The sequence below is a fragment of the Dipodomys spectabilis genome, unplaced genomic scaffold (assembly GCF_019054845.1).
Source record: "Dipodomys spectabilis isolate Male_0828 unplaced genomic scaffold, ASM1905484v1 ptg000002l, whole genome shotgun sequence".
NCBI classification, from domain to species: Eukaryota; Metazoa; Chordata; class Mammalia; order Rodentia; family Heteromyidae; genus Dipodomys; species Dipodomys spectabilis.
The window spans coordinates 51,271,766-51,296,188 of record NW_024870679.1 but is presented as its reverse complement, the minus strand read 5'-3'; the positions used below and the strand labels follow the sequence as shown (position 1 = coordinate 51,296,188).

General features: G+C 49.4%; 1 protein-coding gene across 1 annotated transcript; it reads left to right on the top strand.

Moving 5' to 3' along the window:
* The first annotated feature begins 2,510 nt into the window (after positions 1-2,510).
* Ptch2 (patched 2) lies at positions 2,511-22,461 on the top strand. Its single transcript, XM_042679608.1, has 22 exons — positions 2,511-2,585; positions 3,056-3,248; positions 12,387-12,576; positions 12,678-12,747; positions 12,944-13,035; positions 13,958-14,153; positions 14,940-15,061; positions 15,221-15,368; positions 15,452-15,583; positions 15,674-15,829; positions 15,914-16,006; positions 16,623-16,748; positions 16,834-16,952; positions 17,062-17,410; positions 17,538-17,850; positions 17,944-18,086; positions 18,172-18,352; positions 18,461-18,741; positions 18,855-18,992; positions 21,248-21,390; positions 21,472-21,571; positions 22,213-22,461. Exons 1-22 carry the CDS (start codon positions 2,511-2,513, stop codon positions 22,453-22,455), a joined length of 3,603 nt encoding a protein of 1,200 aa, XP_042535542.1. The 3' UTR covers positions 22,456-22,461.
* Positions 22,462-24,423: the final 1,962 nt, after the last annotated feature.

Genomic DNA, 24,423 nt, shown 5'->3' with positions numbered 1-24,423 from the left:
GGAATCTATTCTAAGAACATTGCAAATGACTGATACAAAGACTATGTAGTAACACAAAATATTTACGATGTAATGACAAAGAAGTCTGGAAGAATTGACTCAAAGTTGGCCAAAGATAATACTTGTGTTAGATTCATGAATTTATTGCAGATTCCTTTTCTCTTTCTCTACATATTGAAATATTAATTTACCCTACTTTTCCACTCAAGGTTGTCAGTTAAGAATCAGATAGAAATAGCATACTCATGGGGCTGGGAAGGTGGCTCAGTGGTAGAGCGCTTGCCTTGCATGCTTGAGGCCCTGGGTTCGATTCCCCAGCACCACATAAGCAAAAAGAAAAAAGCTGGAAGTGGCGCTGTGGCTCAGGTGGTAGAGCACTAGCCTTGAGCTGAAGAACTGAGGGACAGCGCCCAGGCCCAGAGTTTAGGCCCACTACCGGACCCAAAAACAAAAAAAAAAAAAAAAAAGAAATAGCATACTCAGATGGAATAACTCCCTCTTTTTTTTTTTAAGCTTGTACACAGATGCTTTATTTGGATGTTTAATATATGTCAACATTGTATGCAAGATTCTCTTACAATGGAAAGTTTTCTCATATATCAAAAAAACTCAATTTAATCAAGGTAATTGCTGTATTTATGTGAAAACCATACAACAAAATGCAGTATGATAAATGTGTAGTCAGTTCCCATGCAAATATGGCTGCTACATGTATGTCTGGCATGTTATAACATATTGAAAGAATTCAAACAAACACAACAGTAAACTTATGTGGTGCTAAGGAATCGAACCCAGGGCCTCATGCATGCAAGGCAAGCACTCTACCACTGAGCCACCTTCCCAGCCCCATAACTCCCTCTTTCATTTCCAGTGTCTTACACCCAAGTTTCTACAATTTTCAATGGTTCACAGTTATTGAGCACTTACTATCTAGTGAGGAAAGCAAGTTTGCAGCACTCTAGATAGCTTATTTCATCAGTAATGCAATAATTATGTATAAACTGAGTGTTATAAGAACCACAAAGAAGCAATTCTCTAGCAGGGAACTGGTGGCTCATGCCTGTAACCCTACCTGCTCAGGAGGCTGAGATCTGAGGATCCCAGTTCAAAGCCAGCCTGTGCAGGAATGTCCCTGAGACTCTTATCTCCAATTAACCAACAAAACTGAAAGTGGCACTGTGGCTCAGGTGGTAGAGTGCTCACCTTGAGCTGAAGAGCTCAGGGACAGAGCCCAGGCCCAGAGTTCAAGCCCCACAACCAACAATGAAGAAGAAGAAGAGGAGGAGGAAGCAACAGCAGCAGAGGCAATTCTCTGACAGGAGAGAGGTATGAATCAATGAATGCTTCAGAGGGGTGATTAATTCAGTTCAGTTTTCTAAGATTATCTGCCAAGATAAAAGAGCCACATGTACAGAGGCAGAAATCCAAGGTACAACATGATGCACTTATGAAATGACCTGGCTCTCCAGAGCTGGAAGGAATATTGGGTGGGTGTGAGAGACTTATGGGAAAGAAAAAATGTTGGGCTGGGAAAGTGGCTTAGTGGTAGAGTACTTGCCTTGCACGCATGAGGCCCTGGATTCAATTCCTCACCACCACAGAAGCAGAAAAGGCCGGAAGTGGCACTGTGGCTCAAGTGGTAGAATCTCTAGTCCTGAGCTGAAGAGCTGAGGGACAGCGCCCAGGCCCAGAGTTCAGGCCCCACGATAGACAAAAAAAAAAAAAAAGGAAAGAAAAGGTGTTAGATTGTTCAGGGTGTAGGGCCCTGTGCTTCAAATGGGCCTAGTTTTTGGAGTTTTCATCCACTTGCGTTTTAGAGAGAAGACTCTTGTCCCCGTGGAAATAGCCTGGAGCCCATCAAGAAGAGTGAAGTCTTTAGGTTTGGGCTGTGTTGGGAAGAAAGTATGGCTCCAGTGGGACCAACAGCCGCGCTTTCTCAGCATCCAGACTTGCACTTGGCCAGCTCGCGGCGGCCCGGGAATCTCCCTCCCTTCTCCTCCCGAAGGGCCCCCGAGGGTGGGCGGGAGGCAGGCGGGGGAGGCGAGGCCAGGGGTGGCCCAGCCTGGGTGGTCTCCAGCCCCGCCCCCTGCGGCGCAGTTACCTAGCAGCGGATCCGGCTGCGCGGCTCTGGGTAATTTGCAGCTGGCTCAGCCAATGGGAGGGCGTCTCCCGAGCTCCCTTTTTCTGGGACTCCAGCCACCACCCCGGCACTGTGGTCGCTACTCGGAGCTGCGAGGTGTGTCTGTGCCCTCCAGTTCTACCTACTTTGGCCCCTGCTGTCCACAGTGCGCCTGACAAGGCTAACCTTGGCGCCTCGCCCCGAGCCACTGCCTGGCACTTCTCCCTCTCAAACCACCACTGCGAACCTGCACCCTGAAGATTCACGACTACGCTGCTTCCAGCCCCAGTAGAATCTCACGCGGATCGCGTGTACAGTGGGACCAGGCTAGCCTATGGGAGTGCTCAGATAACACAAGCTGGGGGCGTCCGCGCCCCCCATCCCCTCCAGCATGGCTCGGCCGCCACCCCTGGAAGAATTGCCCCGATGCTGCCACACACCTCCAATTCGATCCGTTGCACCTCAGGTGAGTTGAGAAGCTGGAAAGCGTGGGACCAGATCTGTCACTTGGGCTCGTACAGTGCATGTTGTCTTATGTCACTGGGTGTATGAAGACAAGTGAGAGCTAGCATGGTTGTGTAAGTTGTGTCTGTGTTTCCTTGTCATCTGAACAGTGAGAATGAGTGTGCCTATGGGTTCACCTCTGTGGCCACCTAACATCAGAGGGGTGTGTGTGTGTGTGTGTGTGTGTGTGTGTGTGTGCGCGCGCGCGCGCGCGCGCGCGTCCTACTCTCAGAAAAAGGGTCTGTGCCTTTCTCAGAGCAGAAGGAAAGGAGTTATATTTCCCAGTTTGGGCTTGTTTGTGAAGGTGTTTTCTGGCCTGCATCCAGAAGTCCAGGGACTACAGCTTGCTAGAAGGTGTACATAGGGACAGAAGGGAAGAATTTCATGCAGTGTTGAAGTGACACCTGGCTGACCCTTCTCTTTCCATCCCAGATCCTAGCTGGGAGCCTGAAAGCTCCGCTCTGGCTTCGTGCTTACTTCCAGGGCCTGCTCTTCTCTCTGGGCTGCAGGATCCAGAGACACTGTGGCAAAGTGCTCTTCCTGGGACTGTTGGCCTTTGGGGCCCTGGCATTGGGTCTCCGTGTGGCTGTTATTGAGACTGACCTGGAACAACTCTGGGTAGAAGGTGAGTGATGGACAATGAACAGAGTATGTTGAACCCAAAATAAGGAGCTAACCACCAAGCCCTAGCAAGCCTAACCAAGGGACTGGATGGAGCATCTCCTGACCAGAACCTGTGCAGTTGGGCTGTCATACCCATAAATGTATACCTATAGATGGTAGCATCTGTGAATAGAACATTGAATATTTATCTTTGATTCTGTGCATTTGTTTAGCTTTTATTCCCAACCGTGTGGGGGCGGGGGGGGGGGGGGGGGAACCAGGCCTAATGGGCCTGGGCACTGTCCCTGAGTTTTTTTTGCACAAGGCTAGACTGTATCACTTGAGCCACAGCTCTACTTTGGTGTTTCTGGTGCTTGGGCTGCTTTTGAACCACAGCCCTTAGATCTCATCCTCCCAAGATTAGGATTATAGGCATTAGCCTCTGGGCCTATGTTATTTTCTATAGTACCAGCAGGATTTATAAAGACAGTTAAAACAAGACCCATCTTTTAAGTAGCATAGAAAGTAAAATATATACTATTAAAATACAGTATATAGGGGCTGGGAAGTTGGCTCAGTGGTAGAGGGCTTGCCTTGCATGCCTGAGGCCCTGGGTTCGATTCCTCAGCACCACATAAGAAAAAAGCCGGAAGAGGTGCTGTGGCTCAAGTGGTAGAGCGCTAGCCTTGAGCTGAAGAGCTGAGGGACAGCACCCAGGCCCAGAGTTCAGGCCCCACGACCGGACCCAAAAAAAAAAAAAAATACAGTATATGGGCTGGGAATGTGGTTTAGTGGTAGAGTGCTTGCCTAGCATGCATGAAGCCCTAGGTTTGATTCCTCAGTACTACATAAACAGAAAAAGCGAGAGGGCTGGGAAGGTGGCTCAGTGGTAGAGTGCTTGTCTTGCATGCATGAGGCCCTGGATTCGATTCCTCAGCACCACATAAACAGAAAAGGCTGGAAGTGGCGCTGTGGCTCAAGTGGTAGAGTGCTAGTGTTGAGCTGAAGAGCTGAGGGACAGTGCCCAGGCCCAGAGTTCAGGCCCCACGACCAGACCCAAAAAGAAAAAAAAAAAAGAAAGAAAGAAATGTACTCATGCTGGGAGTCAGTGGCTCACGCCTGTAATCCTAGCTACTCAGGAGGCTGAGATCTTAGGATCGTGCAGTTCGAAGCCAGCCTGGGCAGGAAAGTCTGAGACTCTTATCTCCAATAAACCACTCAGAAAACTGGTAGTCGCACTGTGGCTCAAGTGGTAGAGTGCTCACCTTGAGCTGAAGAGCTGAGAGATAACGCCCAAACCCAGAGTTCAAGCCCCACCACTAACAAAAAAGAAAAGAAAAGAAAGAAAGAAAGAAATTATGCATTACCTTACTCATGTAACTGTAACCCCTGTGTACAGAATCTTTACAACAAAATTAAATTTAAAAAAAAAAAAGACTGTAAGTAGCACTGTGACTCAAATGATAGAGGACTCAGGGAAAGTGCCCAGGCCCTAAGTTCAAGCCCCAGGACTGGCTAAATAAATAAAGTATAATCAGAGCAGAATACGATTATGTTATATAAGAAAAGACAAGAAGAGCTGGGAAGGTGGCTCAGTGGTAAACTGCTTGCCTTGCATGCATGAGGCCCTGGGTTTAATTCCTCAGCACCACATAAGGAACAAAAGCCAGAAGTGGGCTGTGGTTCAAGTGGTAGAGTGCTAGCCTTGAGCTGAAGAGCTGAGGGCAGATTTCAGGCCCCACGACAGAAAGAAAGAAAGAAAGAAAGGAAGGAAGGAAGGAAAGAAAGAAAGAGAAGAAAAGAAAAGTCACCTTTTTTTTTAGTGCCAGTCCTGGGGTGTGAACTCGGTCCCTGAGCTCTTTTGCTCAAGGCTAGTGTTCTACCATTTGGACCACAGCTCCATTTCTGGCTTTTTTGTGATTAATTGGAGATGAGAGTCTTACAGGCTTTCCTTCCCTGGGCTTGCTTCAAATCATGATCCTCAGATCTCAGACTCCTGAGTAGCTAGGATTACAGGTATGAGCCACCAGTGCCTGGCTAAGGAAAAGCATTTCTGACTAGGAAAATTAGAAAAAGTTTGGACCCAAAGTCCCAGCTCTCAAGCAGGAAGTTCACTTAAGCCCAGGAATTCATAGCTAGCCTTGGCCACACTGGAAAAACAAGATATAAAGAAGGGAGGGAAGGAATGTAAGAAAAGAAGAAAAAAGGGAAGAAATAGAAAAGATAGGGCTGGGAGGCCGCGAAAATAAATTAACTGAGCCAGACTCCTGCCCCCACACCTCTTGCAGCCAAATAGAACTCCAGACCACCTCCCTTACCCCACCCTCCCCTCCACCTCTCCCCTACCCTGCCACAGAGTGCCAAGGCCAGAACACATTGCCACTTCCTAATGGGAAGCACTAAGTAAAAAGTTTCTCCTTAATAATCCCACCATAGCCTCTTTCCTGAGGCTCGGTTTCATATGGTAGCTACTTAACAGGATCAAAACTCTTTTTTGTTCTTCCCCAAGAAATTTGTGGGTTCTCCCCCACTTTCCTCAATCTTGGCCGATACTCAAAGGCAAGACCCAGGTTAGAGTCTCACACCCTTGAATTATTTCAAATGCTGGCAAGTTTGGGGATCTAGAGCAGATGTTTCTTGGAGCCTGTCTGCCTGTTAGGCATCCCCACCCCATCCCCACCCTACCCCCAGCCTTCTGCAGACTTCCAAGCATTCATACTCCAGGCCAGCCCTAGGGTCCCAAGCAGATGTTTTTCTCTGCCTGCCTGCCTGCCCCCAGCACCAAGACACACATGTGCATACATGCACATATGCCCACCCATACTCACACCACTGCTTCCTGGGTGGTCCCAAATGACTTTTAAATTTCCTGCCACAACTGAGGTAGTCTCCATTCCTCCCTTCTCTTCCTCCTTCTTCTTTCCCCAGATCTTCCCCAGCCAGACACTGCTTGAACTTCTGTGTTTCTTCATTCCTGCCCCAGGCCTCCAGCACAGGAAGGAATAAAGGAATAGTCATTACCAACTTTTTGCTGCTTAGAGGAGGGTATAGGATTCCTAGGATTTTTTTTTTGGGGGGGGGGGAGGGGTCAGTTGTCAGGCTTGAACACTGGGCCTGAGCACTGTCACTGAGCTCTTTAGCTCAAGGCAAGCATTCTACCACTTGAGCCACAGTGCCACTCCCAGTTTTTTAGTGGTTAATTGTAGATAAGCATCTCATGGACTTTCCTCTTGGGCTGGCTTTGAACTGCAGTCCTCAGATCTCAGTCTTCTGAGTAGTTAGGATTACAGGCGTGAGCTACCAACGCCCAGCTACCTTGAGACTTATCTCCAATTAACCACCAGAAAACCAGAAGTGGCTCTGTGGCTCAAGTGGTAGAGCACTAGCCTTGAGCAAAAAGCGCAGGAACAGTGCCTAGGCCCTGAGTTCAAGCCCCAGGAGGAAAGGAAAAAGGAGACAAGGAGACAGATATATATGTAACAGATATATATGTAACAGGAAGTCTAACCATAGAGAAATTCTGGGGTGGAAGTTCAGCAGCCTGAGGACATCAGCAAGGAACAGGTTCTCTTTCTCCTCTTTCATTTTCAGCATGTTGGAACTTGTGTCCTCCAGCTTACTCCAAGAAAGCTGATGCAGTGGAAAGGAAAAAAAAAAAGTCATCTCTGATTTGTACCCCTTTTATTTTTTTTGTCAGTCATGGGGCTTGAACTCTGGGACTGGGCGCTGTCCCTCAGCTCTTCAGCTCAAGGCTAGTGCTCTGCCACTTGAGCTACAATACCACTTCTGGTTTTGTGGTGGTTTATTGGAGATAAGAGTCACACGGAGGCCCAGCCCTAGCTGGCTTTGAACCTCGATCATCAGATCTCAGCCTCCTGAGTAGCTAGGATTATAGGCATAAGCCACCAGCACAGCCTTGCACCCCTTTTTAAAGTGAGAAAAGAGCTAGATGCCAGTGGCTCAATCCTGTAATTCTTTTTTTTTTTTTTTTTGGGTCCGGTCGTGGGGCCTGAACTCTGGGCCTGGGTGCTGTCCCTCAGCTCTTCAGCTCAAGGCTAGCGCTCTACCACTTGAGCCACAGCGCCACTTCCGGCTTTTTTTTTTCTTTTTGCTTATGTGGTGCTGAGGAATCGAACCCAGGGCCTCGAGCATGCAAGGCAAGCGCTCTACCACTGAGCCACCTTCCCAGCCCCTCAATCCTATAATTCTAACTAACCAAAATTATAAAGATAGCACTTTGAAGTTATGTTGGTGGAGGTAAGTGGGGAAGGGGAGTCCGAAAGACTATTATCTCCAATTACTCAACAAAAATTCTGCCTAGATATGTGACATAAACAATAGAGTGCCAGTCACAAGCAAGTGAGCCAATTAAGAGGGCAAGGTCCTGAGTTCTAACCCTGGTACCAGCACTAAATATTTAAATAGGGGCTGGGAAGGTGACTCAGTGGTAGAGTGCTTGCCTTGCATGCATGAGACCCTGGGCTAGATTCCTCAGCACCACATATGCAGAAAAAGCCAGAAGTGGTGCTGTGTCTCAGGTGGTAGAGTGCTAACCTTGAGCTGAAGAGCTGAGGGACAGTGTCCAGGCCCAGAGTTCAGACCTTACAAGTGACCAAAATAAATAAATAAATAAGGCATCCATGGCTCATGGCTCACACCTATAAACTTAGCTACTCAGGAAGTCGAGATCTGAGAACTGCTGAGCATCACAAGCTTGATGGGGCCAGTCCAGCTAGACAAATCCAAGAGCCTTTTATCTCCACTTACCCAGCAAAAAGCTGGAACTGGAGTCATGGTTCAAGTGGTAGAGCACCAGTTGTGAGCAAAAAAGGCAACTGGCACAAGCAATAAATAAAGTAAGGAAAAAATAAGCAAAAACTCCCTCACTGAATTCTCATTTAGTCTCTGGCAAGAATACCCTCAGCATAAATCCTTCACTCGGCAAATGCAATGGAATTATGTGATTGGCTTCTTAGAATTTCATCACAAATTTCAACCTCTGATGCTGGGGCGGAACCTGACCTTCTGGTCTCTGAAGGAATAGCCTGTAAAATCAGTCTGTTACCTAGGAGAAGAGGGAAGAGATTCATATTCTCTCTCTCTCTCTCTCTCTCTCTCTCTCTCTCTCTCTCTCTCTCATACTCCCATGCAGTGTGAGGATAACAAGTTTGTTTTCTTCAGTTTCTGAGGATCTAACTCAGGGCTTATGGCAAGCATTATACCACTGGCCTACATCCCCCTGCTCTCCCCATTGGTTTCTTCCAGATTTGATCAAATCTCCAGGATCAAATATATTTTATATCTAGTATGTATTCCAGGCTCCCTATAATTTAACTCAGTTACTTCTTCAGCATTCAGTCTGGCTCTTCCTAACTCATTCTTAGTATCAAAACTCCAAGCCATTGATAGTACCCTGTTGCTCTGAGCCTGGACACCTTTTCCTGACTTATTCCTTGGGCCAGTTCATTTGTGTGCTAGGTGGTGAAAAAGTCAGATCATCTCACTCCTCAGCTCAAAACTTACCATAATTCTTTTCTTTTGGGGTGTGTGTGTGTGTGTGTGTGTGTGTGTGTGTGTGTGTGTGTGTGTGTGTGTGTGTGTGTGTGTGTGTGTACACTGGTTGGGTTTGAACTTAAAGGCCCAGGTGCTGTCCTTGAGTTTTTTTGCTCAAGGCTGATGCTCTGCCACTTGAGCCACAGCTCCAGCTTTTTTGGTGGAAATGACAGTCTCATGGACTTTTCTGCCTGGGCTGGCTTCTAACCATCATCATCAGATCTCAGCCTAGCTAGGATTACAGGCATGAGCCACTGGTGCTCTCCTACTTAATTCTCAGTTCACTCAGAAAAGAAAACCTGAGTCCCTACAATAGCTGGTAGGCCCTCATGGGTTAAATTTTTGGGCTAGAGATTAGGGGTACTGAAGGCTTAAATAAGATTAATTAGACTTTGCCAGAGAACCACCCAGACATCCAGCTACAGAGAATAAAGAAAGGTTTATTGCTGGGAAAGAGGGGTTGGCAAGACTCCTCACAAGGGAGAAGTGAGAAGAAGCACCAGCTTTTGTCTGAGGTGACCTACATAACCTAGGATGTTTAGGAGGAACTAGAAGGGGCTAGGAGGTGGAGACCCTGGTGTGCACATGTGGGCCAGGAGCTTCATCATGGTGGACTAGGATTTATGGCTGCTGTCCAAATAGTAGATAACTGGTCCTGCAACTGCCAGACCTGAAGGTCACTCTAAGGTGCTTTTGTTGCCTTATATGGTGGTAGCTGCCCCCAGAGAAGTGCCATCCCAAGGTAAAGGGGGCTGGAAGTTGATTATTTACTGCTTTTACTATATGGGCCTAGTGTTGCCTAGGAAGGGAGCATGCTAAACTGTGGAAAATGGAAGGAGTAGACTAAGCTATGGGAAGAGACTCATTTCGCTAACAGGTATAAATATCGCAATATTGGTTTTTACAAAGTGGTATACCAAATTTCTCTCCTGTAAGAAATGAGAGGCAAAGCCAGGCACTGGTGCTCACGCCTGTAATCCTAGCTACTCAACAGGCTGAGATCTGGGGATCGTGATTCAAAGCCAGCCTAGGCAGGAAAGTCCCTGAGACTCTTATCTCCAATTAACCACCAGAAAACCAGAAGTGGCACTGTGGCTCAAGTGGTAGAGCACTTGCCTTGAGCTGAAGAGTGCAGGGACAGCGCCCAGGCTAAGAGTTCAAACCCATGACCAACCAAAAAAAGAAAGAAAGAAAGAAAGGAGAGGTGAGCAAGAGTGACTAATACAAGCTCAAGGCTATATTAGTGGACAGACCTGCCAGGCTGCTCATAGCAGGAATGGAGGCAACATCCATGGACGAGTGTAGGCTGAATTTAAGCAAATTTTAGGGGGCAGTCACATGGGTTACATTACGTAGACAATGGTAATTTGGCGGGGTAGGGTCAGTTCCAAGAAGAGATGTTATAAAGTTGTTACATGGACCACAGGTATTGGAGGAGAGTCACATTCTGAGAAAGTGTAGTGAGACTGTTGCAACTGGGGTGGGAATTTGGATGTCACACCAGGAAAACAATACAACATCAGGGAAATAGAAACTTAACAGATTTTTGTAAACAGGTAAGGACACAGGGCCTTAATCACCAAGCTGACTCTGAGACCTTAGATCTCCCATTGTAAGCCAACAATGAGTGCTATTGATTTTTAAATTTTGGTTGGATGCAGTGGCCTATGACTGTAACAACAGATACCTAGAAAGCAGAGATTAGGAGGATCACAGTTGGAGGCCAACCTGGGGAAAAAGTTATCAAATCATCTCAACAAATAAGCTTGGTAGGGTGGTATACACCAATAATTCCAGCTACCTGGAAGGCAGAGGTAGGAGGATTGAGATCCAAAGGCAGCTCAAGCAAAAAGCAGGATTCTGTTTTGAAAATAGCCTAAAGCAAAAAGGGCTGGGGGGGCGGGGAAGGGGAGATGTAGCTCAAGTGAAAGAGCACCTGCTCAGCAAATGAAAGGCCCTGAGTTCAAACTCCAGTTCAACCGAAAATCATTAATTTTTAAATTTTTGCTAATTTGGTAGATAATAACTCATTGCTGCTTTTAATGTATGGTTATAGAATTAGTTATCAGGTAGACTTTTTTCCCATGTTGGTTAACCAGTCATAGTTTTCTTTTAGTGTCTGTGTCTGTCTGTCTCTGTCTCTGTCTCTCTCTTTCTCTTGCTCGCTCACTCGCTCTCAAGTACTGGGGTTTGAACTTGGTTTGTATTTATTAGACAAACATATGTATTTTCCCTTTCATAAAGGTAAAAAAAATTAACAAATGTGTTGATTTGGTTTTGGTTTTGGTTTTGCCAGTCCTACTGCTTAAGCTCAGGGCCTGGGCGCTGTCCCTGAACCTATTTGTGCTCAAGGCTAGCACTCTATCACATGAGCCACAGTGCCACTTTTGGCTTTTTTTGAATAGTTTATTGGAGATAAGAGTCTCACAGCCAGGCATTGGTAGCTCACACCTATAATCCTCGCTACTCAAGAGGCTGAGATCTAAGGATCGGAGGTTCAAAGCCAGCCTGATCAGGAAAGTCCATGAGACTCTAATCTCCAATAAACCACCAGAAAAACCGGAAGTGACACTGTGGCTCAAGTGGTAGAGTGCTAGCCTTGAGCTGAAGAGCTGAGCGACAGTGCCCAGGCCCAGTATCCAAGCCCCATAACCAACAAAAAAAGTCTCACAGACTCTATAGGCATGAGCTACCAGTTCATGGCAAATGCATTGATTTTGATGTTCCTCTTTCCTTGTTCTTTTTCTCCCTATTCACCCAATATTGGTGCGCACGCACACACACACACACACACACATACACACATAATTTTGCTCCCAAGCCCAGCCAACCTGTTTCATGCTTAAATTCTAGACACACAAGAACTGAGTAACTGCCAGGTGCTGGTGGCTCACACCTGTAATCCTAGCTACTCAGGAGGCTAAGATCTGAGGATTGCGGTTCAAAGCCAGCCTGGGCAGGAAAGTCCATGAGACTCTTTTTTTTTTTTTTGGTCAGTCATGGGCCTTAAACTCAGGGCCTGAACACTGTCCCTCAACTCTTCAGCTCAAGGCTAGTACTCTACCACGTGAGCCACAGCGCCACTTCCGGTTTTCTAGTGGTTTATTGGAGATACGAGTCTCATGGACTTTCCTGCCCAGGCTGGCTTTGAACCGCAATCCTCAGATCTCAGCCTCCTGAGTAGCTAGGATTACAGGCGTGAGCCACCTTTGCCCAGCTCCATGAGACTCTTATCTCCAATTAACCAACAGAAAACCAAAGTGGCGCTGTGGCTCAAGTGGTAGAACGCTAGCCTTGAGCTGAAGAGCTCAGGGACAGCTCCCAGTCCCAGAGTTCAAGCCCCACGGCTGACCAAAAAACAAACAAAAACCAACTGAGCAACTAACACTTCTGCACTTCCTTAGCAGAGCTCCAGATTCTGAAAAGAGGGGCAAGAGCTTAGGAGTGCACCTGAGCCATGGCAACGCTGGCGGGGAGCAGGCAGTGCCTCTTCTCACTCAGCAGCACTTCTTGTCCGGGGAGCCCTCAATAATAGGATCCCACCTACCACCAGGATTTTGATTCCCCCCATGGGCCCTTTTCCCCAGCTTTCTCTCTCCTCTGGCAGTGGGCAGCCGGGTAAGCCAGGAGCTGCGTTACACCAAGGAGAAGCTGGGGGAGGAGGCTGCGTACACCTCCCAGATGTTGATTCAGACTGCACGCCAGGAGGGAGAGAACATCCTCACGCCTGAAGCACTTGGCCTCCACCTCCACGCAGCCCTCACTGCCAGTAAAGTGCAAGTGTCACTCTACGGAAAGTGAGTCCGGCTGAGCCCCTGAGTGGCTGAGAGTGAAGCCTGCTGTGGGAGTTGTGGAGTGGAATCTCCACTTCTGTTCAGATCATCTGTACCCATTTCAGGTCCTGGGATCTGAACAAAATCTGCTACAAATCTGGAGTTCCCCTTATTGAAAATGGAATGATTGAGCGGGTGAGTATCCTGAGCTGTCTGAGGAGGAGGAGGAGGTGGGGCTGGCAAGGTGAGCAGGACCTCACCTCCAGAGACTCCTCAGGGAGTGGGACTGTGACTGAGAGGAGGATTACAGAACATCCTACTACTGAGTCCCTGGGGAAAAGGAGCCCAGAGACAGGACTGATGTTCCTGGGGTGTCCGGTGTCCTTGGCAGATGATTGAGAAGCTGTTTCCCTGTGTGATCCTCACCCCACTTGACTGCTTCTGGGAGGGAGCCAAACTCCAAGGAGGCTCCGCCTACTTGCCGTGAGTGCTATAGCTGCTCTTGCTTTATCTCCTGCCAGGTACTTCCCCCACAGAAGGGATGGTGGGAGTGAAGATGATGAAAAGTGTGTTGACTAATGAACAAAATGGAAAAAAAAAAAAAAAAGTGTTGTCTTACTCCCAGGCCAGAGTCAGTCAAAGCCTGAGCTACCCAAAGTTGTCACTTCTCCCTTCTTACCTCTGGAGGAGAGGAAAACCTGTCTCATTTAGACAAAAGAGAATAGATAGATCTCAGCAAAGGACAAAAAGATCCCCAAAGAGGGGCTGGGAAGGTGGCTCAGTGGTAGAGTGCTTGCCTTGCATGCATGAGGCCCTGGGTTCGATTCCTCAGCACCACATAAGCAGGAAAAAAAAGCCAGAAGTGGTGCTGTGGCTCAAGTGGTAGAGCGCCAGCCTTGAGCTGAAGAGCTGAGGGACAGCGCCCAGGCCCAGAGTTCAGGCCCACGACTGGACTAAAAAAAATAATAATAATTAAAAAAAAAAAAAGATCCCCAAAGAGAGACCTACCTGAGAGGAATTAGCTAGGTATTAGCTAAACTAGTGCCTAGACTAGAAAGAAAACCTATTAGATGTAGGTGCCTATCTGGTAATATATTAAAACCAAGAGTAGAGTAATAGCCAGCGTGAACATGAGGAAAGTCCGTTACCAAGGATGTACAGCTTGGTACAGACAATGGGGCTTTTCTGGGTTTTTCTGTGCGTTAAGTTCATTTGTCCTGGCTTCTGTCTCAGTCCCTACTAATCCATCCACAGCTCACTGCTGCGACCTGGTGGGCTGGTACAGCATGGCAACTCTGAGAAGCTGAATCTTATACACAAGAGGGTGGTGCAGTATTTGTTCCAGAGCAGCTATTTGAAGGGCAAATAATGTCTTTGATCCTCCTAACCGTGGGCCTTCTCCCAGGGGTCGGCCTGACATCCAGTGGACCAATCTGGATCCAGAACAGCTGCTAGAGGAGCTAGGCCCCTTTGCCTCTCTCGAGGGCTTCCGGGAACTGCTAGACAAGGCACAGGTGGGCCAGGCCTATGTGGGGCGGCCCTGCCTGGATCCTACTGATACCCACTGCCCACCTAGTGCCCCCAACCATCTCAGCAGACAGGTGAGTTCCAACCAGGTCTGTTAGAGACAGGCTGTTTCTCTTCTTTCTCCTCCTCCTCCTCACTTGTTTCTCTATTCTAAGAGAGCATTCATTGCTCTGCCCATCATTTCCTGGACATGGCCACCCACTCATTTCTCCTAAAGAACCCACAAGTGGCATATGGATCTGTTCTTCCTTTACCAAGCCTAAAGCTAGACTTTATCGAAATAGACTCTTCAGGGAAACAAAACAGCTAACTGTGAGTCAGGCAATGATGGCTCACACCTGTAATCCTAGCTACTCAGGTGGCTGAAATCTGAGGATCACAATTCAAAGCCAACCCAGAAGTTTTATCTTCAATAAACTACTCAGAAAAGGCCAGAGATGGCACTATGGATCAAGTGGTAGAGTGCTAGCTTTAAGCACAAAGAGGCTCTGGGACAGCGCCCAGGCCCTGAGTTCAAGCTCCCTAGGACTGACGCGCAGCCCTGCGCATGCTCACGCACACACAAAGGTAACCATGAATACATTAATATCACATCTAGTATCCCACATATCTACATGGCCCTGTGTGAGGTACATTTTCCTATCCCCACTATAGTTAGGCTAGTTCCTCCCAGGCCCTGCTCCCTTTGTGGCTTTCTGCCTGAAGCACACTCCCTGTTCACTCTACAGAGTAAGTCAGAGGCTCAGAAGAACAAGCATCTATACTTAAGGCCTACTGACCCCTAGAGGCATGAGCCCACAGACACCTGTTTTCCACAACCAGAGTCTTGAGTATGAAACCTCTCTCCTGTCTGCCTCTAGGCTCCCAATGTGGCTCAGGAGCTGAATGGGGGCTGCCATGGCTTCTCCCACAAATTCATGCACTGGCAGGAGGAGTTGCTGTTGGGAGGCATGGCCAGAGACCTCCAAGGACAGCTGCTGAGGTAGGGCCTCCCCTGAGAGTTGGCAAGGAGATGCCACATGTGGGAATCCACACTAATGCCAAACAGCTCTGGCAAAAGGTCCTGCAAACCCTCCATGGGGATTTGAGCCAGCTCTAACTCTTTGTTATCCTGCAACTCCCCTCCCCACACTTCCCCCAGGGCAGAGGCCCTGCAGAGCACCTTCTTGCTGATGAGTCCCCGCCAGCTGTATGAGCACTTCCGTGGTGACTATCAGACGCATGACATCGGCTGGAGCGAGGACCAGGCCAGCACTGTGCTGCAGGCCTGGCAGCGGCGCTTCGTACAGGTCAGTGAATGTGGACAAAGGCAAGGAAGAGTGCCCAAGGCCCCTCCCTCCACCTGTCCATCAGATCCACTCTGTCTCTCCAGCTGGCCCAGGAAGCCCTTCCTGAGAATGCCTCCCAACAGATCCATGCCTTCTCCTCTGCCACCCTGGATGACATCCTACACACGTTCTCTGAAGTCAGTGCTGCCCGGGTGGTAGGAGGCTATCTGCTCATGGTGGGTCCTGCACCTGGCACCTTGTCCCACCTCTACCCTGTACCCACCCTGAAAGCCCCAATCTAACCCTGTGCCCTTCTCTGCCTGCAGCTGGCCTATGCCTGTGTGACAATGCTACGGTGGGACTGTGCTCAGTCCCAGGGTGCGGTGGGCCTGGCTGGGGTGTTGCTGGTGGCCCTGGCAGTGGCTTCAGGCCTTGGGCTCTGTGCCCTGCTTGGCATCACCTTCAATGCTGCCACTACTCAGGTAAACCAGGACTTCAAGGCAGCCTTTGGGAACTATCACCAGACTACACAGCTCCTCCAGCCTGACATCCCTCTACCTCTTCAGGTACTACCCTTCTTGGCTCTGGGCATTGGAGTGGATGACATATTCCTGCTGGCTCATGCATTCACCGAGGCTCCACCTGGCACCCCTCTCCAGGTAAGGCCCCATCTTCCAGCCCAGCTTATCTGAAATAGTTTAGCCTGGTGGTTAAGACCATCTTGGGAGCCAGGTGCTAGTGGCTTACATCTGTAATCCTAGCTACTCAGGAGGCTGAGATCTGAGGACTGAAGTTTGAAGCCAACCCAAAAGGAAAATCTTTAAGACTCTTATCTTCAATTAACTACCAAAAAGCCAAAAGTGGGGATATGGCTCAAGTGGTAGAGCACCAGCACTGAGTGAAAAAGCTAAGGGACAATGGCCACACTCTGAATTCAAGCCCCAGTACTGGCACAAAAACCCACAAAACTTGTTTTAAGTGAACTTGGGCTTATTGGTTCACTCACCTTGTGCTTCAGTATCCTCATCTATAAATGGAGACAATGATCATGCTTGTGCCCTAAGAGTTGCTGTGAGGGTCAATGAGATAACGCAAGGTCAGTGCTCAGCACAGCCCGTGACATACTCGATGTACTCATTAAATGTTAGCTGCTGTGGTACTGTTGTCCCACCTCTGCCATCCCAACTTCCTGAGCCTCCACTTTCACTCTACTGTGAAGACCCACCATCTTCCTCCCCAGTGACCCAAGGGCATGTCCCTGCTCTGTCCTGGCAGGAGCGCATGGGCGAGTGCCTGCAGCGCACCGGCACCAGTGTTGCACTCACATCCATCAACAACATGGTCGCCTTTTTCATGGCTGCCCTGGTTCCCATCCCTGCCCTGCGGGCCTTCTCCCTGCAGGTGAGGCCTCATGAACAGACAGGTGGGCTGGGGTGGGCATGGGGCTAGGGGAATGCTTCATCTTGTGCTCCCATCTACTTCCCAGGCAGCCATAGTGGTTGGCTGTAGCTTTGTAGCTGTGATGCTTGTCTTCCCAGCGGTCCTCAGCCTGGATCTGCGCCGACGCCACTGCCAGCGCCTTGATGTGCTCTGCTGCTTCTCTAGGTACTGCCCCCACATCCCACCCCTTTCTCTCCTTAACCCCACCATGGCATGTCCCCTGGCCAGCATTTCAAAGCACAGAGCTGTCACCCACTCTCTCTGTTTCTTCCAGTCCCTGCTCTGCTCGTATGATTCAGATTCTCCCCCAGGATCTGGGGGAGAGGACAGTACCAGTGGGCATCGCCCACCTGACAACCACAGTGCAAGCATTTACACACTGTGAAGCCAGCAGCCAGCATGTGGTCACCATTCTGCCTCCTCAAGACCACCTGGTGCCCCCACCTTCTGACCCACTGAGCTCTGAGCTTTTCAGCCCTGGGGGGTCTACACGGGACCTTCTGGGCCAAGAGGAGGGGACAAGGCAGAAGGCAGCCTGCAAGTCCCTACCCTGTGCCCGCTGGAATCTTGCCCATTTTGCCCGCTATCAGTTTGCTCCCTTGCTGCTCCAGTCACAAGCCAAGGTAAGTGTGGATGAAGCAGAACAGAAGCTCAGCACCCATGGGCCTCAAGAAGGGCAACAGGCCCAGCCTACTCCCTGAAGGCCGGAGGGCAGCCCTGTGCCTCTGGCTTAGTGGCCATTTCTCACAGGCTATGGTGCTGGTGTTCTTTGGGGCTCTTCTGGGCCTGAGCCTCTACGGAACCACCTTGGTGCAGGACGGGCTGTCCCTGACAGATGTGGTACCTCGAGGCACCAAGGAACATGCCTTCCTGAGTGCCCAGCTCAGGTACTTCTCCCTGTATGAGGTGGCCCTGGTGACCCAGGGTGGCTTTGACTACGCCCACTCCCAACGTGCCCTCTTTGATCTGCACCAGCGCTTCAGTTCCCTCAAGGCTGTGCTGCCCCCTCCTGCCACCCAGGCACCCCGGACCTGGCTGCACTATTACCGCAACTGGCTGCAGGGTGAGAGGCCAGGAGGTGGGGAGGGGAGGGCTGCTGTAGGGAGAAGTCTCACAGAACCACAGGCCAACTGTGGCCTACTCTGTGTTCCCCCAGGAATCCAGGCTGCATTTGACCAGGACTGGGCTGCTGGGCGTATTACCCGTCATTCCTACCGCAATGGCTCAGAGGATGGGGCACTGGCCTACAAGCTGCTCATCCAGACTGGAAATGCCCAGGAGCCGCTGGATTTTAGCCAGGTTTGGAGAGGATTAGAACATTCCGAGGGTGCACAGAGGCTCTAGACTTCATGGTCCAAACCTTTAGCCATCTTTGCCTCTGCAGCTGACCACAAGAAGGCTGGTAGATGAGGAAGGACTGATTCCACCAGAGTTCTTCTATGTGGGGCTGACAGTGTGGGTGAGCAGTGACCCCCTGGGTCTGGCAGCTTCCCAAGCCAACTTCTATCCCCCACCTCCAGAATGGCTACACGACAAATATGACACCACTGGGGAGAATCTTCACAGTGAGTCCTGTGGGTGGAGCTCAACCTAGAACCTCAGCCTTAGCCCTGCCCCCTCTTCCCCTGCTCACTGTCCCCTTCCTTCTTCCCACTCTCTCCTTCCCTTCACAGTCCCAGCAGCCCAACCCCTGGAGTTTGCCCAGTTCCCCTTCCTGCTGCATGGCCTCCAGAAGACTGCAGACTTTGTGGAGGCCATTGAGGGGGCCCGGGCAGCATGTGCGGAGGCAGGCCAGGCAGGGGTGCATGCCTACCCCAGTGGCTCCCCCTTCCTCTTCTGGGAGCAGTATCTGGGCCTGCGACGCTGCTTCCTGCTGGCTGTCTGCGTCCTGCTGGTGTGTACCTTCCTCGTCTGCGCCCTGCTGCTGCTCAACCCATGGATGGCTGGCCTCATAGTGAGTACCTGCAGGAATGAGGTAGCAGAGACCCAGTATGCCCCCTCAACCCTACCCTATCTAGTCCAGCTCCCCTGCTGACAGGAGCCATGGGTGAGCCCTGCCCTCCTCAGGTGCTGGTCCTGGCGATGATGACTGTGGAGCTCTTTGGGATCATGGGTTTCCTGGGTATCAAGCTGAGTGCCATCCCCGTGGTGATCCTCGTGGCCTCTGTGGGCATTGGTGTCGAGTTCACAGTCCATGTGGCTCTGGTAAGCACAGGCCCAAGGGGAGGGATGGGACAGCTGAGTACTCAACAAATGTGGCCCAGGCACTTCTGTGTCCTAGAGACACAGTTGCAAAGATGTTAAGGATATGACTCAGTATTCCTGTGCTTGCCTAGCCTGAGACAAGGTCTTGATTCCCAGCACTGGGGAAAAAAAAAAAAAGAATTTTAGAGGTAGACGATAAATAAGTCAATAAGTAATCAGCCATTTCAGTAGACAAAAGAGACAAAGGCCTGTCTACAGTGGGTTAATGAGAGAATCGAAGGTTGGAAAATAGGAGCCAGTGAGTCTTTTTCTCTTTTTTGCTGATCCTGGGGCTTGAATTCAGGCCCTGAGCTTTTGTGCTCAAGGATAGTGTTCTACCGCTTGAGCCATAGCTCCACTTCCAGCCCATTGTGATTAATTATGGACTTTCCTTCCCAGGCTGGCTTCAAACAGCAGTCCTTCTATCTCAGCCTCCTGAATAGCTAGGATTACAGGCACACATCTTCAAGTCTTTTTTTCTTTACTGCAGTGTTAGAGGTCAAACTTAGGGCCTCATACATACTACCAAAAGCCCTGGACTCAATTCCTTAGTACCACATAAACAGAAAAAGCTGGAAGTGGTGCTGTGGCTTAAGGGTAGAGTGCTCGCCTTAAGCAAAAGAAGTTCAGGGACAGTGCTAAGGCCCTGAGTTCAAGCCTCAGGACTGGCAAAAATAAATAAATAAATAAATAAATAAAATACCCTACCAATGTGCTACATTCTCATCTCCAGGGACAAATAATTCTCTAGGACAAGAGATAAGAAAGAGGCTTGGAAGGTGGCTCAGTGGTAGAGCGCTTGCCTTGCATGCATGAGGTCCTGGGTTCAGTTACTCAGCACCACATAAGCAGAAAGAAAAAAAGCTGGAAGTGGCGCTGAGGTTCAAGTGGTAGAACGCTAGCCTTGAGCTGAAGAGCTGAGGGACAGCGCCCAGGCCCAGAGTTCAGGCCCCACTACCGGACCCCAAAAAAAAAAAAAAAGAGATCAAGAAAAGAGATAGTAGCAGCATGGCAGTGTGGGTACGGAGGAAGAATGCTACTATAGAATATAAAACTGAGGAGGGTACAGGCCTCTCCCAAAACAACGCATTCTCTGGCAGAGAAAGGGGCACACAGACCAGCTCCAGTCACCAGCATAAACCTGGCAAGGCCCAACAAACATCTCTTCATCTCTAATACCCAACCCTATAATAACAGAACAAGATATACTCCTTGAATAAAACAAAAGGAGCCAGGTACCTATAACTCTAGTTACGCAGGATTCTGAGATAGCAGGACTGCTGTTCAAAGCCAGCACCCACAGGGAAGTCCATAAAACTCTTATCTCCAGGTAACCAGCAAATAGCCTAAGTGGAGCAGTGGCTCAAGTGGTAGAGCACTAGCCTTGATCAAAAAAACCTTAAAGACAGTGCCCATGGCCTGAATTCAAGCTCCAGGACGAGCACACACACACACACAAAAAGATTGAGGTATGTATGGCTCAGTGGTAGAGTACTTGCTTGACAGGACAAGGCCTTGAGTTTGATCCCAGCATGTAACTCAAAATCATAACAAAAACAGATTCAAAATTCTCTGCAATGCCAGCTGAGAAGTGACTAATACCTTGACATCCACCTTTTTACACCAGGAGTTTGTACATTTCTTTTTTCTGTAAAGGACCAGATTGTAAATATTTCAACTTAGCAAGCCATACAGTTTCTATTATAATTCTGCCATTATACCACAAAAGCAATCATAGATGGCAATACCAGCAGTAGATTATAGCTTGCCTAGACTCTTCTGATGTTTTTTCTTTCTTTCTTTTTGGTCATGGGGCTTGAACTCTGAGTCTGAACACTATCCCTCAGCTCTTCAGCTCAAGGCTAGTACTTTACTACTTGAACCACTGCATCACTTCCGGTTTTCTGAGTAGTTTATTAGAGATAAGAGTCTCATGGACTTTCCTGCCCAAGCTGTCTTTGAACTGCGATCCTCAGATCTCAGCCGCCTGAGTAGCTAGGATTACAGGTGTCAGCCACTGGAGCCCAGCTTTCTGGATGTTTTTCTATGTCACCACATAACACTATACGATGTCACCTAAGTGGATATCCCTCAGACAATTCTGTGAACTTGATTCACCTGGCCTTCCATGGGCCAAGCATAGCTTCTCTGGGGAATATGGATGAGCTGGCCATGATTGGCAGAGAAGGAGCTCTCAGACCATTCTCTTCCTCCAGGGCTTCCTGACCACCCAGGGTAGCCGGGACCTTCGGGCTACCCGAGCGCTAGAGCGCACGTTTGCCCCTGTGACCGATGGGGCTATCTCCACGTTGCTGGGTCTGCTCATGCTTGCTGGCTCCAACTTTGACTTCATTGTAAGGTATGGAGGGATGGGAGGAGGCAGTGGGCCTGCCCCGTTGGCCTCAGGGCCTGCCCAGCCTGATGCCCCACAACCTCCCAGGTACTTCTTCCTGGTGCTAACAGTACTCACACTCTTGGGCCTCCTCCATGGACTCATGCTGCTGCCTGTGCTGCTTTCCATTCTGGGCCCCCCACCTGAGGTAAGCACACCCTCCTTTTGTTCCTACTGTCATGGATAGGATGGGGATAAGCAAAAGAAAGGGCAGAGCTGTTACTAAATGCCATCAGTAGCCAACAGCCGGTCCTTCCTAACAGTTGCTACTAGCCACCTCCTTTTCCAAGATACCCTATATCGGCCCCTCAGCCTTCTGTGGAGCCTACCTTCACCTTTTAGGACTCAGCAAGGTGCAGGGTTTGCCCAGGTATTGACATCTTGTTACCCGTGATCGCTCCTACCCTGCTAGAGGCCAACAAAGGTCTCAGCTTAGCCAGGCACTGGTGGTTCACGCCTGTAATCCTAGCTACTCAGGAGGCTGAGATCTGAGAATTGCAGTTCAAAACCAGCCTGGGCAGGAAACTGTGAGACTCTTAGCTCCAATAAACCCCTAGAAAACCAGAAGTGGTGCTGTGGCTCAAGTGGTGAGTGCTAACTTTGAGCTGAAGAGCTCAGGGACAGTGCCCAGGCCCAGAGTTCAAGCCCCATGACCAACAAAAAAAAAAAAAAAAGAAGAAGAAAGATCTCAGCTCACCAGTATTCATGGTACTCACCAGAGGGGAGGTGCTGAAAGATGTTGCAGCTCCAGTAACCCTCAGACTCACTAGGACCACTGTCTTCCCCCAGGTGGTACAGATGTACAAGGAGGGCCCAAGGGTCCTGGGCCTTGCAACTCCACAGGGAGGCAGACTTGGGTGGGGGGCATCCCCCACCCTCCACCAGAACTTTGCCAGAGTGACTACCTCCATGACCGTGGCTCTTCACCCACCCCCTCTACCTGGTGCCTACATCCACCCAGCCTCTGATGAGCCCACATGGTCCCCAGCTGACAGTGGCTCTAGCAACTTCGGTTCTAGAGCCAACCACTGAGTGAAGAAACAGCCAGGGACTGGGAAGGTAGCTCAGTGGAAGAGCGTTTGCCTTGCATGCATGAGGCCCTGAGTTTGATTCCTCAGCACCACATAAGCAGAAAAAAAAGCCAAAGTGGTGCTGTGGCTCAAGTGGTAGAGTGCTAGCCTTGAGCTGATATAGCGCCCAGGCCCAGAGTTCAGGCTCACGACCGGACCCAAAAAAAAAAAAAAAAAAAACCAACAAAGGAACAGCCAAAGCAAGGAGACCCTGCTTGGACCACATGAAGTCACTGGAAAGCAATGGTGGAGCGTAGAAGGCAAGATGGACCCCAGAGGGTCTGCTGCTGTTTGCATCCTCTCCCCTGTCTCAGACATCAGACTACCCTGATGACAGACAGCCGCACCTAGATTCAGAGCATCCTGGCACATGGGGGCCCCTGTGTGCCCATATCTGTCCAGGTGGGGATGGCAGTCAGCACTTCAGGTTGCAGTGCAACCCTGTTGGGCCACCACCCCCACCCCCCCCACCCCCCCCCCACCCCCCCCCCCACCCCCGCCTCACACTGTCACCACCCAGCAGAGGGGTTTCGTAGCACACAGTCCTAGCCCATCACTGCTTGATGACGACTTTTGGGGAGGCCTTCTATATCCCTGACCACCTCTTACCACATAAGTTATTTATATGAAGATGTTTATTTTTGTAGTATATATAGATGTTAGTTTGCTGAAAGTTTTATTTTTTAAAGAAATATATTCTATCTTATCTTCTAACTTATCTTAAATGGCTGATGGTTTTTCTTCAGAATTGGGAATTTGTAAAAGAGGATTAAGTGTAGGAAGTGTTCAGGTGGTATCCAGGGCCTAGAGTCTTGGGGGCTTGTTGAGTTGTGGGTGGGAAAGATCTGAAAAAACCTCAGAGTCAATTTTTGCCATATACTTGGTAGTAGGGTCTACAGTAAAAGCTTAGTATAAAAATTGAAACAAGGAAGCTAGGCACTGGTAATCCTAGCTACTCAGGAGGCTGAGATCTGAGGATTGCGGTTCAAAGCCAGCTTGGGCAGGAAAAGTCCAAGAGACTCTCTCTTTTTTTTTTTTTGCCTGGGCTGGCTTCAAACCATGATCCTCAGATCTCAGCCTCCAGAATAGCTAGGATTTAGAGGTGTAAGCCACTGGCACCCAGCACCCTTTCAGGATCTTAAATGAAATTATACAAGAGGGTTGGGGTGTAGCTGAGAGAGCATTTACCTAGCATGTGCAAAACCCCTGGGTTCAATCCCCAACCATGCAAAAATAATAAGCATAAAAATAGCCCTGTATCTAGTAAGTGATCTCAGTTTACTATTGAAGTTTGTTTAGATTTAGCTATGCTGAAAGTTTTTCCTCTGAAGGGATTCCAGTGGAAAGTTGGAGCATCCCTGGAGCAGTTTGTCTTAGAGCACTGACCTCATCTGGTCACAGGAACGAGTCTCAGTTCTACTAGGGCTCTATGCTTCAGCTTCAACACCTTCCATATGATTCTCCAACCCTAAGAAGAGCAGGTCAAGTCCCCTCCAGGCCCTGCTAGAGCTAGCCTCTGCCTCTAGACAACCTCTTTTACATATACTCCACTTTGTGGACAAGGCTGAATTATTATATATTGCCCAGTAATGTAAATTAACCCTAGACACATCTGTTTGTCCTAATTTCCAGTCCCCTGTGAGAGGAATCTCCAGGAAGAGGTGATGATCTGCCTCTTATGTGCTTAGGCTTGGCCGTTTTAACTCCTGTCACCCTAGGACTTGGGCTTCCCTGAAGGTAACCACAAAACCCTCAGCTCAGTGAGAGACACCTGGATGGCATCAGGCACCGGCGGCAGCAAGTGCCCTCTTGCTTTCAGAAAAAAAGGCGAGGGAAGTGAAAGCCCTGACTCTTGGCTCCTGGAGTTCTACGCCCCCTGTGGCCCCGCAGGGTCCCTGCAGCTGTTACCGCGAACCTGCCCAGACCCGTC

Bases quoted from the DNA above. Each gene is read 5' to 3' on its own strand.
- Ptch2 (XM_042679608.1), top strand. From the start codon at position 2,511: ATGGCTCGGCCGCCACCCCTGGAAGAATTGCCCCGATGCTGCCACACA. The intron at 16,953-17,061 runs GTACTGCCCCCA...TGTTTCTTCCAG, and splicing joins GTGCTCTGCTGCTTCTCTAG to TCCCTGCTCTGCTCGTATGA. The intron at 18,087-18,171 runs GTTTGGAGAGGA...TTGCCTCTGCAG, and splicing joins AGCCGCTGGATTTTAGCCAG to CTGACCACAAGAAGGCTGGT.